At 35.0% G+C, this 20,458-nt stretch overlaps 1 protein-coding gene across 3 annotated transcripts; it reads left to right on the top strand.

The window, feature by feature from the left end:
* The first annotated feature begins 1,381 nt into the window (after positions 1–1,381).
* Positions 1,382–19,187, top strand: LOC103502205 (two-pore potassium channel 1-like). 3 transcript variants are annotated; one of them, XR_007816036.1, is made up of 5 exons: positions 1,382–2,074; positions 2,160–3,740; positions 3,883–4,086; positions 4,961–5,053; positions 18,496–19,187. XR_007816036.1 is itself a non-coding variant. In XM_017047679.2 (3 exons), the coding sequence occupies exons 2-3, from the start codon at positions 2,863–2,865 to the stop codon at positions 4,022–4,024; spliced, it is 1,020 nt and encodes a 339-aa protein (XP_016903168.2). In that variant the 5' UTR covers positions 1,382–2,074; positions 2,415–2,862; the 3' UTR covers positions 4,025–4,184. The 3 variants fall into 3 exon arrangements, 2 of the variants coding, with proteins under 2 accessions (XP_016903168.2, XP_050936242.1); XM_017047679.2 differs by lacking the exons at positions 4,961–5,053; positions 18,496–19,187 and having other exon boundaries at positions 2,415–3,740; positions 3,883–4,184; XM_051080285.1 differs by lacking the exons at positions 4,961–5,053; positions 18,496–19,187 and having other exon boundaries at positions 3,883–4,184.
* Positions 19,188–20,458: the final 1,271 nt, after the last annotated feature.

Raw genomic sequence — 20,458 nt, 5'->3', positions numbered from 1 at the left:
ATCTATCACAATCTATCCCGCATACAAAGACATTTGTTTCTATACTCATTGTATATATTTCATTGAATAATTTATATTAATTTTTTTTATAAATAGATGGTGAGCAAGAAGCAACAAACATCATGTAGCAAATTAATAAAGTCTAGAATAAAGACAAAATAAAGAAAAATAAAGAAAGAAAAAGAAATGTACTAAACATTTAATGGTGAAAGGAAGGATTAGTTAGATAACTATCACATAATAAGAAAATAAAATGAACTAAACAATAAAAATAAACACAATGCAAAAAATAAATAAACGATCGTACAAAAAAGATAATAAATACTAAACGATCATTTAGCAACAATAGACGATCGTATAAAATAAATTAAATCATCGTATATAATAAACTAAACAATCTTTTAAAGACGCTGATCGTTTAAACCATTTTATTGACTTAGATACACGATCATTTAACGACGCTGATCATACAAAAAATTGAAAATTTTCGTGTTCATAAAGATAAACGATTGTATTCATATAGCAAAACAATCGTCTCTATATTGATAAACGATGATGTCGATAGAGGTAAACGATTAAGTAATTCAATGAAAATTATCGTGAAAAACTTCAAACTATCAATCTTTGTAATGAAATACACAATTCTTACGGTGATTCTTAAAAGTTCTAAACGAAAAAAAACTTTAAATTCTTACGTACAACAAAAAACAAAAACAACATTTATACTGAAATATAAATTCTTAGTTCAACGCAAACAATCATCAAAATCTTCAATGATATTCGTAAAGAAACTAATACCTACATATTCTAAACATTCTATTTTTGACGCCGAAATATATAATTCTGAACGAAATTTTATAATCAACTAAATAGTTCAAACAAAAAACAATATTTATAATATCACCGAAATCAAAATCACTGAGACGATATTAACAGAGCAATATAGACGATCTTGATTGTCCAAGATGACAAGAAGAGAAATGATGTTATCGAAGATGATGAATATGAAAGTGAATGTTGTCGAAAATTACAAAAAAGGCAAAGAATGGTTGAGAGGAAAGGATATATAAAAGATGAGATGAATAACCCGGAAACGACGATCGTGAAAAAATCGGGAAGAAGAAGAAATATCATATTTGAAAGATCTTATAAAATAATACGAGCAAATAAGAAATTCTAAAAAAATAATTTACCGGACCATAAATAATTTAGGATTTTGTTTTATGGACGAGAATTCTCAGGTCAATAAACACATATATTCCAAAGAGAATATATATTGAAATGTGAAAAAATACTAAATACAAACAAGGTCATCTGACGCCTTATAAGTCGAGGAAAAAGCACAAACCAAATAACTTCTTTTAACCCTTACTCGATGAAGAGACAATACACACAAAAGTTAGATCTCTACTGTTAGAAAAAAGTGAGCAACCTTACTGCAAGCTGCTATTTGATAGCGGTCACAAATTGAAGTTACAAGAAAAACAACTTTAATCACCAGAAAAAAGCTAACCACAATCTTTTCCATTACTTTAAGAATTGTACTTAAGGATTGTACTTTTAACAGAGAATCGATAAAAGGGGGAAAAAGCAGTAGTAAACCCCTAAGCCAAGGAGTGGAATTTTGTTTTTGTTGAATCTTTTGCTTCTGCTTCGACAATTACAACTCAAATTACTATGATTTTCTTTTCCCTCCATCTCCATTATTCATCCGACAATTTCTTTTCCCAATTTGTCTTCTTCTACTTCGTTCAATCCCCAAAACCCTAAAATCGACCTCTCAAACCCCATCCTGTGGCTCCAAATCCGCCCCTTTCTTTTTCATTCTTTTCTTACCTGTTTTTGTGGATCCAAATCATGTGCACTCTCTTCATCTTTCTCTTTAATGGGACCCCTTTTACCATTTCCGATCATTATCGACTAATTTCTTACTCTCACCTCTAGCGACAAATTTGAATTCTATACCAGAATTCTGTAACGACCCCATGTAATGCAATCATGGGTTTTGGTTGAAGATTAGTGTTCTTGGCTTTCATCCTTTCGAAGTGATTGTTCATGCAGCGGATTGATTCGTGTAAGTTTCTGATGCTTTGTGCAAGTAGGAATACTTTGTTGTGGTATAGGGGCTTGGCTTTATTATTACCACATGTCGTTTTCAGGTAATGGGTTACGGGAAAAATGGTAGCTTGTTAATGGCGAGTGGTAAGGATTTTGGCAGGTGGAAGTCAGAGATTGAATGTTGGATTCCATGGCAATTTCTCATACATCCCTTTTCTTGACTCTTAATTTGTTCTGTTCTATATAAAGAAAGACAACTTTCTGGTCTAAATTGTAGCTGTACTTATGCCTTATGATGGACTTTGTTATTTAAGAATCACTCTTAAACTCTTCTCTTATCTCTATTTATTGAACAGGTTGAACAATGAACTTTCTCTAATTGCCTGGGGAAAATCATTAAGCTAAATAGGGAATTACTGTTAATGCTAAACAAAATCCTCAGGCCTTTCAATTATTCTCTCTCTTATTCCAGCATTTGATGATAAAATGTGAGTATGGCTGTTGCTTGCATAGTATTGGTTTTGGCTTCATGGTATTTCCAAAAACACTAATTCTTTAACGGTAATACTAATGATATTGGAGAGCTCTTGAAATTGATTTGGAGGTAATAATTTCGACCTTTCAATTGATAATTAGGCTTTGAAAATTGAAGGCATTGTCCTACGTAATTTTCCTGAGGAAGGGTATGTTGACAAATTGGTATCTATGTTAACGACCTCATAGCGGTTGCATGCCAAAAATTAATATCTTCTCAGTTAAAAATCGACGTTTGAACCTGGTTAGAAGAGCTTTATTGATTTTCTGATGGACTCTGGTGATGTCGAGCAATCCTTGCTTCTTAAGTTGTTTGATTCTGATAAGAGGAATTCTCTCCTGAGAAGGAAATCTAATCGACATGGTAGTTTTTCACATTCAGTAGAAAATAATAAACCACAAAATTATGATGTAGCTCATCAACGTGTTGCTGTTTCACAAATTAGTTTTAGGAAAGTATTTGTTCTTCTAGCGACTTATTTAGGAGGAGGCACATTTTGTTTTTTCCTTGTTCGGGATCAGATCACTGGAAAGAAAACAAATGGGGTTGTCGATTCCATTTACTTTTGTGTTGTGACAATGACCACCGTTGGGTATGGTGATCTTGTTCCTAATAGCATGGTTGCAAAACTACTTGCATGTGTTTATGTTTTCACTGGAATGACTCTTGGTGGGATGATTCTTAGCAAGGCAGCGGATTACATTGTCGAAAAGCAGGAAATTCTTCTGGTTAAGGCCATGCGCATGAGGAAAAAGATCAGCTCCAGTGAGATCCTTCAGGAATCTGAGGAAAACAAATTGAAATACAAATTCATTATGACTGGAATCCTCCTTTGGGCTCTTATCGTTGTTGGAACCCTTTTCTTGACTGTGGTTGAGAACCTAGAGTTCACAGATGCCTTTTATTGTGTTTGTTCCACAATCACGACTCTCGGCTATGGGGATCAGAGCTTCTCTACTACAGCCGGTCGTGTTTTTGCTGTCATTTGGATAATGAGCGGTACCATCTGCTTAGCACAGTTTTTTCTGTACCTTGCAGAATTACACACAGAAAGGAGACAAGACTCACTGATTAATTGGGTTCTCAACCGAAGCCTCACATATTCGGATCTTGAAGAAGCAGACCTTGATCATGATAAAGTAGTAAGGTCAGCCGGATTTACCTTCATATTTCTTTCATCCTTGTGTTCCACTTGGTTTATTTACCATTACCCAAGTCTTAACAAGGATTTCTATTTGGATTCCGTTCTTGCATGTATCATGGGACTTATTGGCAATCTACTGTATCAGTGCTGCAGAATTTGTAATATATAAACTAAAGGAAATGGGGAAGATCAATCAGGAAGACGTTTCTCCCATACTTGACACTTTTAAGAAGCTTGACATTGATCAATCAGGATGTCTAACAGAAGCTGATATAGTAATCTCATAGTCATTGGCTTAATAACGCCCAACTCTTATCTGGCCCATAACTCTTGTCGAGCATTGGATGAGGTGATGATCCTTGCTCCTTATTTTGTCCACTCACGTAGTAGATTGAAACTCATTGTTATAAATGCAGATTAGTAATATGATAATACCATTATTTCTTAGATTGTTATTAAATATTTGACAACACTTCATTAAATTGAAGTTGTTTGCATAGGAATCGAATGGTTTCTGTCGGTTTGATTGATTCTTAGCTTATCTATTCATCCCTTATAAACCATCAGTTCAACAAGTTTGAATGGATGACTTAAATATGTGCAGAGTTAAATTGTTTTTTTTTTTTTATATTAAATATATGACCTTTTACAAATAAGGAAAGAATAAAAGCAATAAAAGATAAATATCTGAAAAATAATAAGTATATACAAATATAGAAATTCCAACACTTCCTCTCAAGCTCGTTTGAGGTGTCCTCCCTAAATGTCAATCAATCTATCAAATTGTTTCTTCGGAAGTCCTTCGGTTAAGATATCAATAATTTGCTTTGAGGTATGTAGATAAGGAATACATATTGTTCCTACTTCAATTTCTCTTTAATAAAATGCTTACCAACCTCGATATGTTTTGTTCTATCATGTAAAATTGGATTATTGGGCAATAGAAATAGCAGCTTTTTTGTCACAATAAATCCATATAGTATCTCTTTTATCCATATTCCCTCACAAACTTCATGAGCCTAAGACTCTTATAAATTTTGCTTCAGCACTACTTTTACCTACAGCATTTTGGTTTTTACTTTTCCAAGTAATCAAATTTCCTCCGACAAAGGAACAATAACAAGACACGAATCTTCCATCATTTCTTGCCTAATCTGTATCAGTGTAGACTTCTACTTGGACATAATTATTCTTCTTTTAATAGAATGCCTTGACCCTTTCAGATTCCTCAAAATTCTATAAGCAGCTTCAAAATGAGTTGGTCCAGAGGCATGCATAAACTGACTAACCATGCTTACTGCATACTCAATATCAAGGTATGTATGAGATAGATAGATCAATTTACCAACAAGTCTCTGGTATCATTCTTTGTCTTTTATTTCTTCGGCTATTGTTTCATATTAGGTTCAATAGAAGTTTTTGCAACCCTGCAACCAAGAAGGCTTGTTTCTTCAATTAAGTCAAGGACAACTTTCTTTGATTAACAAAATCCCCTTCTTTGATCTTGCAACTTCCATTATTTCAACACTCCCAAATCCTTAATTTGAAACTAACGAGCTAGTTTTTTCTTGAGATCAACAAAACTTGTAACTTGCTTCATCATCACCATTGAGAATAATATCGTCTATATAAACGGGTATATTTGGGGTGGGTTTTAGGGGGGAAAGGGTTAGAAAATTGGGTCAAATGTACAATGTTTGGCCCAAGGGTTATGATAAATGGGATTAGGGTTATCCTAATCCCCAAATAATCCTATTTCTCCTCTCTACTCCTTTCTTACAACCCTACATTAATCCTACCCAAATAACCCAATCTAAATTCTACTATTACTTTTTAGATTACAACAATCATAACCCTTCCCCCAAACACATATTATTATAACACTACTTTCATAATCCCTTTCCAGACACATACTATCATAATACTACCATTCATATTCCTTCCCCCAAACATATATTACCTTAACACTACCAACAATAACCTTTCTCCCAAACACATATTATCATAACACTAGGATTATCATAATCCTATGATTATTATAATTCTTTTCACCCATAACTCTTTCTCTCCTCCAAATGCACCCTTAATATTGAGATCTTATTGTTCTTTGAGTGTTTATAAAATAAAGTATGATCTGCTTGACTTTAAAGAAATCCATAATTGAACAAAACTTTTACAAAATGTTCAACCAAGGTCTTCGGGATTGCTAAGGTCATAAAAAGATTTCTTCAACTTGCAAATTTTACTACACTGAAGCTCCTTTCCAAAATCTAGCAGCAAGCTCATAAAGACATCTTCCTCGAGATCACAATTCAAAACAAAAGAACTCTAAAAGAGTTTAATTTCAATACAGGAGCAAATGTTTCTTGATAATCAATTCTATATGTCTGAGTGAATCCCTTAGCTACTAGTCTAGCCTTGTATCTCTCGGCACTACCATCAGAATTATATTTTATGGTAAACACCAATTTATAACCCACTGGTTTTTTATTTTTATGCAACTCCAATAATCCCAAGTTCCTTTTGTTTTCGAACATTCATCTCTTCCATAACTGCTAATTTCCAATTTGAATCATCTAAAGCCTCATGTACGGTCTTTGGAATGGGTAAGCCATCTATCCTGAATGTGAAAGCTCTAAGCTAGTTGACAATTTTTTATGCAACATAAAGTTTGCAGTAGGGTATTTAGTAATACTTCGAAAACCTTTTCCTGAGGGCAATGAGAACATCGAGGTCAGACATAACATGCAAAGTACTTTGGATAGTTGAAGGGAGTAGGAATGGAAGAAGGATTACCAATTTCTTTTGTCAAAGTCTCAAATTGGCTATTTGAAGAACCAACTATTCAGTCTTGGCTCATTTGATTGAATTTTCTTCTCGTATAAAACTTAAGAAACTTGATCAATATTATCATTTTGTAGTATTTCTCCTCTTGATTAAGAAGTTCCTGTGTTTGGCATCATAGTAACTTCCAAATTTGGTTTCTCCCTCTAAAGAGAATTTTGGGAAAAATAGGGTGCCTTTTCTTGAAAAGGCACATCCATACTCACAAAAGATCATTTTTGTTTGGAGAACAAAACATTTATAACCTTTCCCATTTGAAGACCCAAGAAAATGCATTTAATAGCCCTATTATCAAGTTTAGATCGAAAATGACTAGGTATATGAACATAGGTAGTACAACCCAAAATTTTTTTCCAGGTAATTTAAAAGATATGTGAGATGTTGGAAAACAAGTTTTAAAACAGTTGATGGGAGTTTTAAAATTGAAGATCTTACCAAACATTCTATTTATTAGATAGGTAGCTGTGAGAATTGTTTCCCCCTATAAATATTTAGGAGCATGCATGGAAAACACTATAGCATGTGTCACTTCAAGTAAATGTCTATTTTTTCTTTAAGCAACCCATTTTGTTGAGGAGTATTCTGACATGTAGACCGATGAATACTTCTATTGTCTTTCAAAAATTCACCAAAAGAGTTATTAAAGTACCCATTTCAATTATCAGAATGTAAAATTCAAATTTTGGTTTGAAATTGGGCTTTAATCATGTTTAGAAATTTCTCACCTCATATATATGCGTATTTGCATTAAATAAGCCCAAGATAAACAAGTTTGATTATCAATAAAAATAACAAACCATCTTTTTTAATTGTGAGCTGCAATTTCAAAAGAACCCCAAACATTGCTATGAATTAAATAAAAAGGTTTTGAAGCTTTGTAAGATTTTGGAACATAGGGATGTTTAAAAAAATCCATAACCCGATCAACCTAAATTACCTAACCCAAACCATAAAGATTAGGTTGGGTTAAAATTTTTTGGTTGGATTGGATTGGGTTAGAAATTTGAAAAAAAATTAGCCGAGATATCGAGTTAGGCAAGTAAGCCCGGTTATCTATAAAACCATAAATCTTAGACATTCAATACCTCCCACGTTCAACAGTTCACTGCTTCCCAGTCCCATCCCAAGTTCTTCGTATGAGGCTGCCTCTTCAACCTTCAACCTTCCGTCCGACACTTTGCAGCCTCTTCTGGCGATTCTCTTCAACGTTCAGCGATAGCCTCCCACACCCTTGAAGACTTCACCGATTCGTAAAGTCAATCGTCGAAATTCCGCTACCCCTTAGTTGAGTCCAAGCCCAATCGCCTTACGCCACACCTTTACTGCCGACCTTAAGTTCAACTTCCTCCCGGCTGCCCCCTTTGCCGAAATCTTCTTCAATTTAATTTGGTGAAAGGGTAGGGAGAAAAAGCTTTATAAGTTACTCTTGCATAAGTGGTTGAAAGAGAGGAAGAGTCTTGTGAAGAAGTTGCCAAAGGGAGAAGAAGCTCTCTCTGAAAAAGTAGGAAATTTACTATGGAAGTTGAAAAAGAAGGAGCCACTTGATACTTTTTCGAAATTAAAAGCATCATCCTTTGTTTTGCTTGCACTTTAGTCGGTTAAATATTTTGAATTTATTGAATCTGTTTAATTTGTTGAATTTGTGGTGTTAAAATTATTTCTGTTCAATATCAAATTTGATTTTGTTGAATTTGTGGTGTTGAAATTGTTTTTGTTCAATACCAAATTTGATTTTCTAATTATGTTGAGATTATGGATAGATGAAAAAAAAGACCAATCTGCCAACCCAACTCGAATTTTTTGGATTGAGTTGGGTTGGGTTGACCTTTGGATTTTGAAGGGGTAGGTTAATTGTAACCACTCGAATTTTTAAATTAGGTTAAGGTCATTACCAAAAAGATAAACATCAAAAGACACTTTTTTTTAAAAGAAGATAACTAAAATCTTTATAAAATTAATATCAAAACGTTTACGAAAAACATAAAATTTTCAAAATTAACAAAAATAATTTGAAAACGTGACCCGTGGGTTCTAACAATTTTAAAGAACTAAAAACAAATAAATAGAATAAAATCTTTAAGTAAAATGGTTAAAATTTTAAAATATAAGTAAAATGGTTAAAATTTTAAAATACTGAAAGACTGCGGAAGCTGAACTGTGTCCCCATATGGCATGTCACGGATCCCTTGTTGTCGCTCGTCAGCTTCTTAAGTTCTTTACCTTAGCCTGAAATATTAAACATAGGAAAGAGTAAGTATATAAATATACTCAGTAAGGAAAGTATATAAATATACTCAGTAAGGGACCCACTACTAATCCCGCTAAGTGATCTGTTAACTTTCCGTTAGAAACATAATCATAACGTTGTGTGTCCAAGGGAGAACACCTGAGTGAGTGAGACCTTACGAACACCCCTAAATCGTGCAAGTGATCCCGAAGGAACACTCCTACTCGTGCGAGTGATCGCAGGTACACACTTCATAAACATATAATATGTAGGTATACCCCTAATCGTGCGAGTGGTCCCGTCGGAACACCCCTAGTCGTGTGAGTGGCTCCGTATACACTCCATAAACATATATGTAATACATAGGTACACTTCTAATCGTGCGAGTGGTCCCGTCGGAACACCCCTAGTCGTGCGAGTAGCCCCGCATATACAATATAACTGTCCCCTTACCGTGCATGTGATCCCGTAGGAACACCTCTAGTCATGCGAGTGACTCTATAGATAGGACCACAATACAGGTGGGGTAAAAAACTTAAGAGATACACTACAATCCAAAGCATGTAACATCATCATAAACATCATAACATGACATGAATATTAATCATATCGTCCTTATTCATGTGATTAATATATCATGTATCATAAACATAAAAGTCATCATCGTCAATCATAGTATCAGTCATCGTCATCAATTATAATATCAATCATCATCAACACAATATCAATCATCATCTATAGCATCGCATTTTGCATCTTAGCTACCATCGTAAATACATGCAGTATCTTAAATTCAGTTCGAAGGTCCAGTAGTAGAATCTCTTACCTTAAGATTGTCTAAAAATATTTCTTTGTTGACATTAATTTTCCAATTAAAGCAAATCCTACCGGTAAGGGAAATTCAATAACTTAATTAATAAAATTTTCCAATTTAACTTATCCAAAATTTAAGTTGAAACCAATTCAACCTTTAATTGGGAAAAATCCAAGATTTGAATCTTAAAAATTAGCCAATTGAACCTTTAAAGAAACTCCAATTAGATCCAAAATTAAATTAATAAATTATTAATTTAATTACCTTGGTTTACTAAACTTGACCAAATGGAGCTTGAAAAATTGTCTAAACCTTGATGAGAAAATTCATCAATTCTTCAAGGTTTGCCAAAAGGGACCAATCATAACTAAAATTGGTGAAGCGACGGCGGTAGAAGGTTATCTTAGTGAAAAAGATGAACCTTTCTCTTTTTTTTTTTTTTTCTTTACTTTCTAACTTAAGCATTCCAATGCTATTTATAAACCCAAATAATAACAATAATATTTATTATTATTATTTTCTTTTAGGATATATATATATAATACCAATTATATACATATTTCTTTATTTCCATATCTTCCTAAATAAATGCTTTAAATGCACACAATCTGAGACATTTATAACCATTAATAATAATAATAATAATACTCCTTTATTATTATTATTTTTCTCTCACCAAAATCTACGATAAACATATATATTTATTTAAATCATTATTCTCTTTTTTAAATAAATATATATCTTTTTTATCCAATCAAATCAACCATCTCTCTACTAATGCATTATCTTCTTTTCCGAACAAATATAATTATATTTCATCATATAATTAACTTAACTTTTCCAAATTATTAATTAAATATATATATATATATATATATCCATATATATCTACTCAATTAAATTCAATTCCACCAAAACCAACTTTTCCCCCAAAATAATTAATTATCTTCCACAATAATTAATTATTATTTATCTTCCTCCAAAATAATTAATTATTATTTATCTTTCTCGAAAATAAATCTCTTTTTATAAATAATTATATTTACCCAAAATATAATTATTTTCTTTTTTTTTCTCCTTAAAAATATATTTTCTCTAAAATCAAATTATATTTTCCTTAAATAATTATATTTCAACAAATATAATTATCTTTTTCTTCAACATAATAATTATATATATATATTTCCATATATACATATAATTATCAAATCTCCAACAAACACTCTACAATTTAATTAAATAACATCTATTATTATTTAATTAAATTCAACTTCAACAACAATTTTACTTAATCCTCTGAACCTACCATTTAATCAAAATCTCAACGCTAAAACCTCTAAATTAATTAAATATTCATCCAACAAATATTTAATTAATTTCAATTCCCACAAAATCAAATACTTCTTATTAAATGAATTCAAAATAACGCCTAATAAATTAAATCTAATTAAACAAAACTAAGATAATTAACTCCAAAATTATCTTATTTTTTTGGGCGACACATTAATTTTTTGTTGACCCGATACTTTGGGTTGGTCGTATTTTTCCTTCAACTCGTTCGAACCCGACTCATGTACACCTCTATTGAAACATATATGGACCGATGGGTTTTTGCAAAAATACAACTTTCAGGTTTTATAAGCAAATAATCCAACCCCTTTAAATAAATTTGAAAACAAGTGTTTGAGATAAGGAAAATTGGGATATCCTCATCTATGATACCAAAGGGTAATTTGTTGTTTTACAGAGAGATGACTAATGTTAGAAGATAGGGTCGATCAGAATTATTGCTGTGCCGTGACGAACCACTGCCCTGAAAGCAATTTCGGCTGACCGTGGTGCTAATCGTTATGTCGTTTGCTCCCCAAGGTTAACACAGCTTCCCTGGTACGAACGTGCACTCGTAAGTACGGGGAATAGAAACAAAGGCTTAAAGTGCTCAGAACACAGGACGGATGAGAGGAAGAGAGGAAGAGAAGATCGAAGTAAATTGTGATTTTTGATGGATGATTGCTCTCCAATTTATAGAGGGGTGAGGGAGGAAGTGTATGGAGGAGAGTCTTTTACGGGAAGAAGGGGACGAGAGTGAACTTCGCAAAGTCTGGCAGAACGTTTCACGTACGTTTGAACCGCCTAAGAGTACGCCACGTACGTGAATGCCTTGACTGTCTAAAAAGATTACACGTGTCCCTTAGCTGCCAAGAAATAAAAAATAAAATTATATTCCCATCTTTCGCGCAAGCGCGGTTGCCCAAGCCCGAGCCTGCCCGTCCGACCGGACGGACGGCGGCGGCGGCGCGCGTGTGTGACAGGGTTATGCTATCACCACCAAACTTGGTTTGTAGTCCTCTTGAAAGATAATAGTTTATATTTCCTCATCCTACTTCAAGATTTATCCATGTGGGACAAGCAAGATGGTTTTGCTATTTGGGCCAAGCCCAATAAGTCATTTCCAATAATCCCCCACAAATGACTGTTATAGCAAAAGTTTTCGGGTAAGTGAAAAGAATGAGATGTGTTCTGAGCATAGGGGAGATATTAAGCTTAGGCACCAATATCCGAAGATTTGAATTGATGCGTAGTGAAGTAAGGCAACAACCTTGGTTAGAGGGAGTGAATTATATCTTGAACTCCTTGTAACCCTTGGCTGAGACCCTTACGACACGCTTTATCTCTAGGGAAAAGCCTTTGTTTCTGCAATCATAAACTTGTGCCTTTTGGCCATGCACATAGACCGGACCTCGGGTCGTCGTGAGAGCTCTAGAAAGAGACCTTTAAACTCTTTCATAGAAGGCGGCCCCACCTTCACTGTCACGTTATATGCTCCATCAAGTTTGTCAAGTCAAACCACTCAAAAGAGCTATGGAGACTTCATTGTCCATACTGATTATGAACTCACAGGTTTTGGATTATCCATCAAGTCCATTTAAGGACTGTCCACACCATGGGCTATGGACCATCAAGTCTATCGCAACAGACTACCCAATAAGGGGCTATGGACCATCAAGTCTATCGCAATAGACCACCCATTTATCAAGTGCTATGGATCTCCGAAGGGCTTTAGGCCCATGTTCACAGAGGAATCTAATACCATTTTCCTTGTTAGTCCTTTGGTTAAAGGATCAGCCAAGTTCTTTTCAGATCGAACAAATTCCAAGGAGATGTTCCTTCCTTTAGCAGTTGTTTTACTACTGCATGCCTGAGACGTACGTGTCTACTTTTACCATTATAAACACTGTTCTTGGCAGTACATATCGCGGCTTGCGAATCACACTGTATGGACACCGGTACAGATGTCCCCCACAATGGTACATCTCCTAGTAGGTTTTTGATCCACTCAGCCTCCTGTCCTGCCAACTCTAGTGCTATGAACTCGGATTCCATCGTGGATCTGGCTATACAAGTCTGTTTTGTAGACTTCCAAGATATAGCTCCACCTCCGAGTAAAAATACATACCCACTAGTGGAGTTAACCTCATCATTGTCTGTGACCCAGTTTGCATCACAATATCCTTCTAGCACGGCAGGGAATTTCTTGAAGTGTAGACAGTAATCTATCGTTCCTTTAAGATATCTCAACAGATGGTGCAAGGCATCCCAGTGGTATCTATTAGGATTGTGTGTATATCTACTCAATCTACTGACAGCATATGCAATATCTGGTCTAGTGTAGTTCATTAAATACATCACACTGCCGATGATCTTTGCATATTCTGGTTGAGACACACTATCTCCTTTATTCTTCTTAAGATGTTTACTAGCATCAAAGGGAGTTCTCACAGGAGAAACATCAAAGGAGTCAAACTTCTTTAGTATTTTCTCTACGTAATGGGATTGACACAGAGACAAACTGGTTTTGTTTTTCCTGATTTTAACACCTAGAATTACGTCTGCTTCTCCCAGGTCTTTCATTTCAAAGTGTGACGAGAGGAAATATTTAGTGTCAGTTATTAGCTCCATGTTTGTTCCAAAGATTAACATGTCGTCAACGTATAGACATATTAATATGCAATCAGCTCCAACCATCTTTGAATAAACACACGTGTCAGAGGAATTTATTTTAAATCCATTGGTTATCAACGTGTTGTTAAATTTTTCGTACCACTGTTTGGGAGCTTGTTTGAGACCGTATAGGGACTTTCTCAATTTACACACTTTGTTTTCTTGCCCAGAGATTTTAAAGCCTTCTGGTTGTGTCATATAAATTTCTTCTTCTAAGTTGCCATTTAAAAAGGCTGTTTTTACGTCCATTTGATGAATAAGAAGATTATGTATTGCGGCCAAAGCAATCAAGGCCCTAATTGTGGTTATCTTAGTTACAGGGGAATAGGTGTCGAAATAGTCAACACCTTGTTTTTGGGTATATCCTACTACCACTAATCTAGCCTTGTATCTTTCTATTAATCCATTTGGTTTTGTTTTCCTTTTAAAGATCCACTTACATCTAATTGGCTTGTTTCCCATGGGAAGATCCACCAGTTCCCATGTATGATTCATGGCCAGTGAGTCCAATTCACTTTTAATGGCCTCTTTCCACATCCTTGAATCTACAGAGTTTAGCGCTTCTTGGTAAGTTTTAGGATCCTCATCTATTAAGAACAAGTTTGTGAAGTTACAGTCAATTTCATCACGCCTTTCCACTATGAAGGTGCTTAGGAAATCTGGACCGAAACTTTTCTCAGTTCTTTGTCTTTTACTTCTCCTAGGTTCTAATTCACAACTTAGGTTTGGTGTATCAACAGTTTCAGAAACAGGTATTTCACTAATGATTTCAGGATCATGCATTCTGTTAGAAAGGCTAGGAGCATACAATGATTGTTTTAACGGAAAAACATGCTCAAAGAATTTTGCATCTCTAGATTCATTTATAGTTTTGTCATTTAAACACATAAACCTATATGCAGCACTATTTTGAGCATACCCGATAAAAATGCAGTCAAAGGTTTTAGGTCCTACCGTAGTTTTCTTCAATGCAGGAAGTGGTACCTTAGCCAAGCATCCCCAGACCTTGAGGTAGGAAAGATTTGGTGCATGTCCTTTCCAGAGTTCGTATGGAGTTTTGTCTAGCCTTTTGTGGGGAATCCTGTTAAGAATAAAACATGCAGACAACACGGCTTCCCCCCACATATTATCAGATAGACCAGAGCTTAATAACATGGCATTCATCATTTCTTTAAGAGTTCTATTTTTTCGTTCTGCTATGCCATTTTGTTGTGGTGAGTAGGGTGCAGTAAATTCATGGATGATACCATTTGATTCACAAAATTCTTTAAGAGTTTTATCGGAATACTCACCACCTCTATCTGATCTTAATCTTTTTATCCTTTTTCCTAACTGATTCTCAGATTCTGCCTTGAATTTTATAAACATACTGGCAGCTTCATTTTTTGTTCTTATCAGGTATATCTTAGTGAATCTAGAGTAATCATCAACAAAGGATACATAGTAGTTTTTACCACCTCTACTGGCAGTGGTTCTAAAGTCGGCTAGATCTGAGTGAATTAATTCTAACAGCTCAGTAGTTCTATATTCAACTGGTTTGAAGGGCTTCTTATGGAATTTACTTTCTATGCAAATAGAACATTTACCAGTTTCATGCGTCTCAGAGGTATTAATGAGTCTCATGTCTTTAAGTTTTCTAATTGATGCAAAGTTCACATGTCCTAGTCTACCATGCCATAAGTTTGCAGATTCAATCAAGTAAGCAGAACTGGAAGCATTTGCATTCATAGAAATCGTGTTTAGCACAAACAGGCCATTAGACAGATACCCCTTACCGACAAAATCTCCATTTTTCGTGAGGACAACTTTGTCACCTTCTAGCACAATTTTAAGCCCGGCCCGATTCAACAGACTCCCAGACACCAGGTTCCTACGTAGGGAAGGGACATATAGAACATTACTTAAAGATAAAGTTTTGCCAGAAGTTAACTTTAAAATAACCTTCCCTTTCCCGATTACTCCTGCAGTGGCTGAGTTTCCCATGAACACGCATTCTCCATCAGCAGTGTCTTCGTAGTCATGGAGTAGTTCACGATTGGTGCAGAAGTGTCTCGAGGCTCCAGTGTCGAGAATCCAGTCCGTCTTGTTTTCTATCAGATTGGCTTCTACTATGGCTGCTATGATCTCACTGTCTTGCTCTGCTAGATTGGCTTGAGGTGTTGGTTTCTGACTTGGCCTCCCTTTCCTCTGGTTGCACTGGTATGATTTGTGCCCTTCCTTTCCGCACACGTAGCAGACCAGCTTTTTCTTCTTTATTTGTCCCCCAGTGGTCTTGAATTGTCTCTTTTCTGAGTTTTTCCCTTTATGTCCTTTTTCCTGCTTCGTTCTATCTCTGTTCACAAAGGATGATTCGACTAAGTTAGCATTAACTGAATTTAAATTTTGGGAGGCTAACTTATCTTTCAGTCTGTTGGCTTCTTCCGTGCGCATATGACTGATGAGTTCTGGGAGCCTTAGATCCTTCTTCTTGTGCTTGAGATGATTACGGTAGTCATTCCAGGATGGAGGAAATTTTTCCAACAGGACATTTGCTTGAAGTATTTCGCACATCTTCATGCCTTCAGACAGGACGTTTGCCACCAAGTTCTCGTACTCATGAATTTGTTCCACGACTGGTTTGTCGTCAGTCATCTGGAATTGTAGCCATTTTCCAACCACATATTTTTTCCGTCCAGCATCATCTCCTCCATACCGTGATTCCAGGGTGCTCCAGATGTCCTTGGCAGATTTTTGGACTACGAAGAGATCAAACATCGGATCAGACATATGGTTTAACAGGTGTCCTCGAAAGGTCTTGTTATCCTTTGCATATTTTTCAGGATCAATCACTTGGTCCTTCTTTACTTGATCAGTGACAGCAACAGCTGTAAGAGGTCCCGTAGATGATTCTGGATCAGAGGATGTTGACGTGGTAGTTGGGGGGTCAGATGTCGGGAGATCTGTGGTGAGGACATAATCGACTTCTAGTTGCTCAAAGAAGATTAGCAACTTTTGGGACCAACGGCGGTAGTTTGTTCCGTCGAGTGGCTCAAGTTTAGACAGGTCCGGTAGGATTTTGTTGGAAGTCTTGATCGACATAGTTGCTTTCAGATTGTTAGAAGATAGGGTCGATCAGAATTATTGCTGTGCCGTGACGAACCACTGCCCTGAAAGCAATTTCGGCTGACCGTGGTGCTAATCGTTATGCCGTTTGCTCCCCAAGGTTAACACAGCTTCCCTGGTACGAACGTGCACTCGTAAGTACAGGGAATAGAAACAAAGGCTTAAAGTGCTCAGAACACAGGACGGATGAGAGGAAGAGAGGAAGAGAAGATCGAAGTAAATTGTGATTTTTGATGGATGATTGCTCTCCAATTTATAGAGGGGTGAGGGAGGAAGTGTATGGAGGAGAGTCTTTTACGGGAAGAAGGGGACGAGAGTGAACTTCGCAAAGTCTGGCAGAACGTTTCACGTACGTTTGAACCGCCTAAGAGTACGCCACGTACGTGAATGCCTTGACTGTCTAAAAAGATTACACGTGTCCCTTAGCTGCCAAGAAATAAAAAATAAAATTATATTCCCATCTTTCGCGCAAGCGCGGTTGCCCAAGCCCGAGCCTGCCCGACCGGACGGACGGCGGCGGCGGCGCGCGTGTGTGACAGGGTTATGCTATCACCACCAAACTTGGTTTGTAGTCCTCTTGAAAGATAATAGTTTATATTTCCTCATCCTACTTCAAGATTTATCCATGTGGGACAAGCAAGATGGTTTTGCTATTTGGGCCAAGCCCAATAAGTCATTTTCAATAACTAATACTACTTTAAACCTTGAGTTATTTTATTGCCTAAAAGAAGAGAGACCATCAAGCATTCTAGCACCCCAATTATCTTCTCCGAATCCTGATTTTAAAAAATACATTGTGTTTTCCAAGAATATAACACGACAATCAAAATTTTTTATTTTTAGAGAATTTAGAAACAAATAAAAGATTACAGACTAATTTTGGAACAGGAAGAGCAGATTGTAAAGAGATGTTAGTTAATTTAATGGTTCCTTCCCCTGCAATAGAAGAAAAACTTCCGTATGCAATTCTAATTTTCTCATTGCAATATGATGGAGAATATGACTTTGTCATGTGATTTGAAGTTCCAGAATGTAAAACTTTAGGATAATTACCGAGTCAGAGAAACACAAGAATTATTAGATGACAAATTGGTGGGTACGGATTTAAGGATTCGATGAATTTAGTCTTGTGACATAATGGACTGAAGATTATCCAAGTGAGACCAAAAGTAGTCCAGATAAGTAGACTAAACCAACCGAACAACTTTGAACTGGGCGAGCAGTTGATGGCTTTCATTGCTGAAGTCAACACAACTCTAACCAAAAGTAAGATTGCACCGATGAATTCGGTGACTAAGGATCCGGTGGCTGTAGAAAATGTTGGCGTGGTTAGGTTTAGGGTTCAAAAATATTTGAACAATAATAATAAGTTATATACATATAGAAATTCCAATGGGATACGACTCTTTTTTGTATTTGTAATTGTGTATAGATCCTAATCCAAGTTAAGTTGATATCGGTACAAAACTCCAAGTTTATCGGAGTGGGGTAGACTATAAATTTCATTTTCATGGTTACCTTTTAAGTCACCATTGATTCTTCCAAATATCCTAACCAACTAACTTTTACCTATTAGGATTCAGAGAAAATGTAAAGAATACAAACCATTTTTTGCATTGAGCATCCATGTGGTTATTTCACTGAACTAACTCATTGGTAGTTTAAATATACAAAATGAACAGACAGAAATTTTGAATATATGTTGTTTAAATTTGATTGTGACAAATAATCTCTTTATTGGTACTTATAGTGGTTTTCGCCATTTTCAGGTCGTCCTGCAACATAATCTAGAATTCCTTCACCAGCTCTCATACCATGAATCTCGCTTCCGACTTGGAAACCACCTCCAAAGGCGGTCATTACCACCAAGAGCACAGCTGTGGAGGCAAAGAGAGGCCAAAAGAAAGCTAGAATACTTAGAAACCGAGGGGCTACATATACAAACAATGACAGAACAACTGAAACTGCTGCTACAACAGTTATTTGGTCTTTGTGTTGGAGAAGCTTTGCTTGGATGTCCATGGAGAAAGAGAATGAGAGAAATATAGAGAAAAAAAGGAGGTTGCTATGGGTGACGATGGTTTCTCTGAGTCTCCCCTTTGGTATTTATAAGGAGAAAAAAATATTATTGCAATGCGCTGATGAGATTCAAAAGTTCTAAAACTTTGCTTGATTGATCAGCTTCTTATTTTCATTATTTTGGAAAGTACGGGAATACCCTGGGCTTGTACAGATGGTGGGGGGAGTGGGAGTGGGAGTGGAAGGAGGGATGGGGGTTAATGAGTCATTTAAAGACAGGAAGCAAATGGAAACTTGGGGACAAGGGATGCCTGTTCAGATTGTTGTCCGTTTGCTTGATTGGTCGGTTACTTTGTCCCTTTACATTTGTGATCACTTTTTATTTTATTTGTGTTATGGATTATATTGCACATTGGAGGGTATTAATTCTTTTCTTTTTCTTTTTCTAATCCTTTTTCTCAATCAAAGAACAATTTTTAGAATGATTATATTCTGCTTTTGAATTATGAAAGCTTATGTCAAAAAGGTTTGGTATTAATAATGGGATTATTTCTGTTGATGCTATGTATTGTGATCACTTTTCTTGTGGGTGGAGGAATTATATATATTATAGAATGTTTTAGTTAGAGGAGTTTGAGGAATATTTATTGTTTAAGGAGATGTACGTTGCAGTGCTGCAGGGAGGTTATAAAGGAATATTCAAGAAAGATTATTCCAATGCAATGTCATTTAAATTGATTTTGAAATATCTAAGTTTTCAATTTTATAAAAACAAGCCCTTGAATTATCCATTCCTTCCATTCCATTTCTCCAAAACTTTCTGTATATATTTTTTCTTAATTTTATTACGACAAGTTTACTAACATATACCGGATTTGGGTTTTATCAAACAATTGAAATTTCTGGACCTTATTAGAGATAATGTTTTAATTTTATTTAGTCCACTAATATATTAATTAATATAAGCCAAACATTTTTGTTTATCTAGAGTTGATTTTTACATGTTATAAACTTTAGTTTTAAATTATGTTTTAGCTTCGAAAATTTCAATTAAAGGATTTAAAAGAAACGAGTTAAATCTAGGAGGATGCCTACTTACCTAATTAATATTAACTAATATCTAATATTATGCATGCGAGTTTGTGAGTTTTCTTGTGTTCTAAGGTTTGATTTACAATAACTTAATTCATGTGTATTCTCAAATAACATTGGTTCAGGAACTTTTCATGTTACAATTTGGTTTAAGCTGCAAAAAAATTCATCAAAATCTATTCTTGATTTTCATTATTTAACATCTACACCTTGTATCTTATATATATTTAGTTCCTAATTAGTTTATTGATCTAGGCTAGGTAAGAAATTCCATTAAATCTCAATAAGAATTTCACTACAAGGATTAAACCGTTACATATTTTTTAGTACAAACTTTTATATTGTTACTTCATAAAACTTTAGTGATTTTTAACCTAAAGTTTGATTTGGTTTTAGTGAAAAACATTTTTCATCCCAAGCTTTTATGGAAACAACAATTTAGTCTATGAAATATTGATTTGTAATGATTTAGTTCTCATATTTTCAATTTGTAATAATTAATTTAGTTAATAACCTAAAAAAGTCAGTGTCAATTTTTATTATTTTATGATATAGACTATAATTTTATAAAAGTATCGAGTATGTAGCTAGTTCATAAATTTATTAATGCAAGAAATTTCA

The sequence above is a fragment of the Cucumis melo genome, chromosome 12 (assembly GCF_025177605.1).
Source record: "Cucumis melo cultivar AY chromosome 12, USDA_Cmelo_AY_1.0, whole genome shotgun sequence".
Taxonomy (NCBI): Eukaryota; Viridiplantae; Streptophyta; class Magnoliopsida; order Cucurbitales; family Cucurbitaceae; genus Cucumis; species Cucumis melo.
Note: the sequence above shows the minus strand (reverse complement) of the source record. Positions and strands in the feature narration are given on the sequence as shown.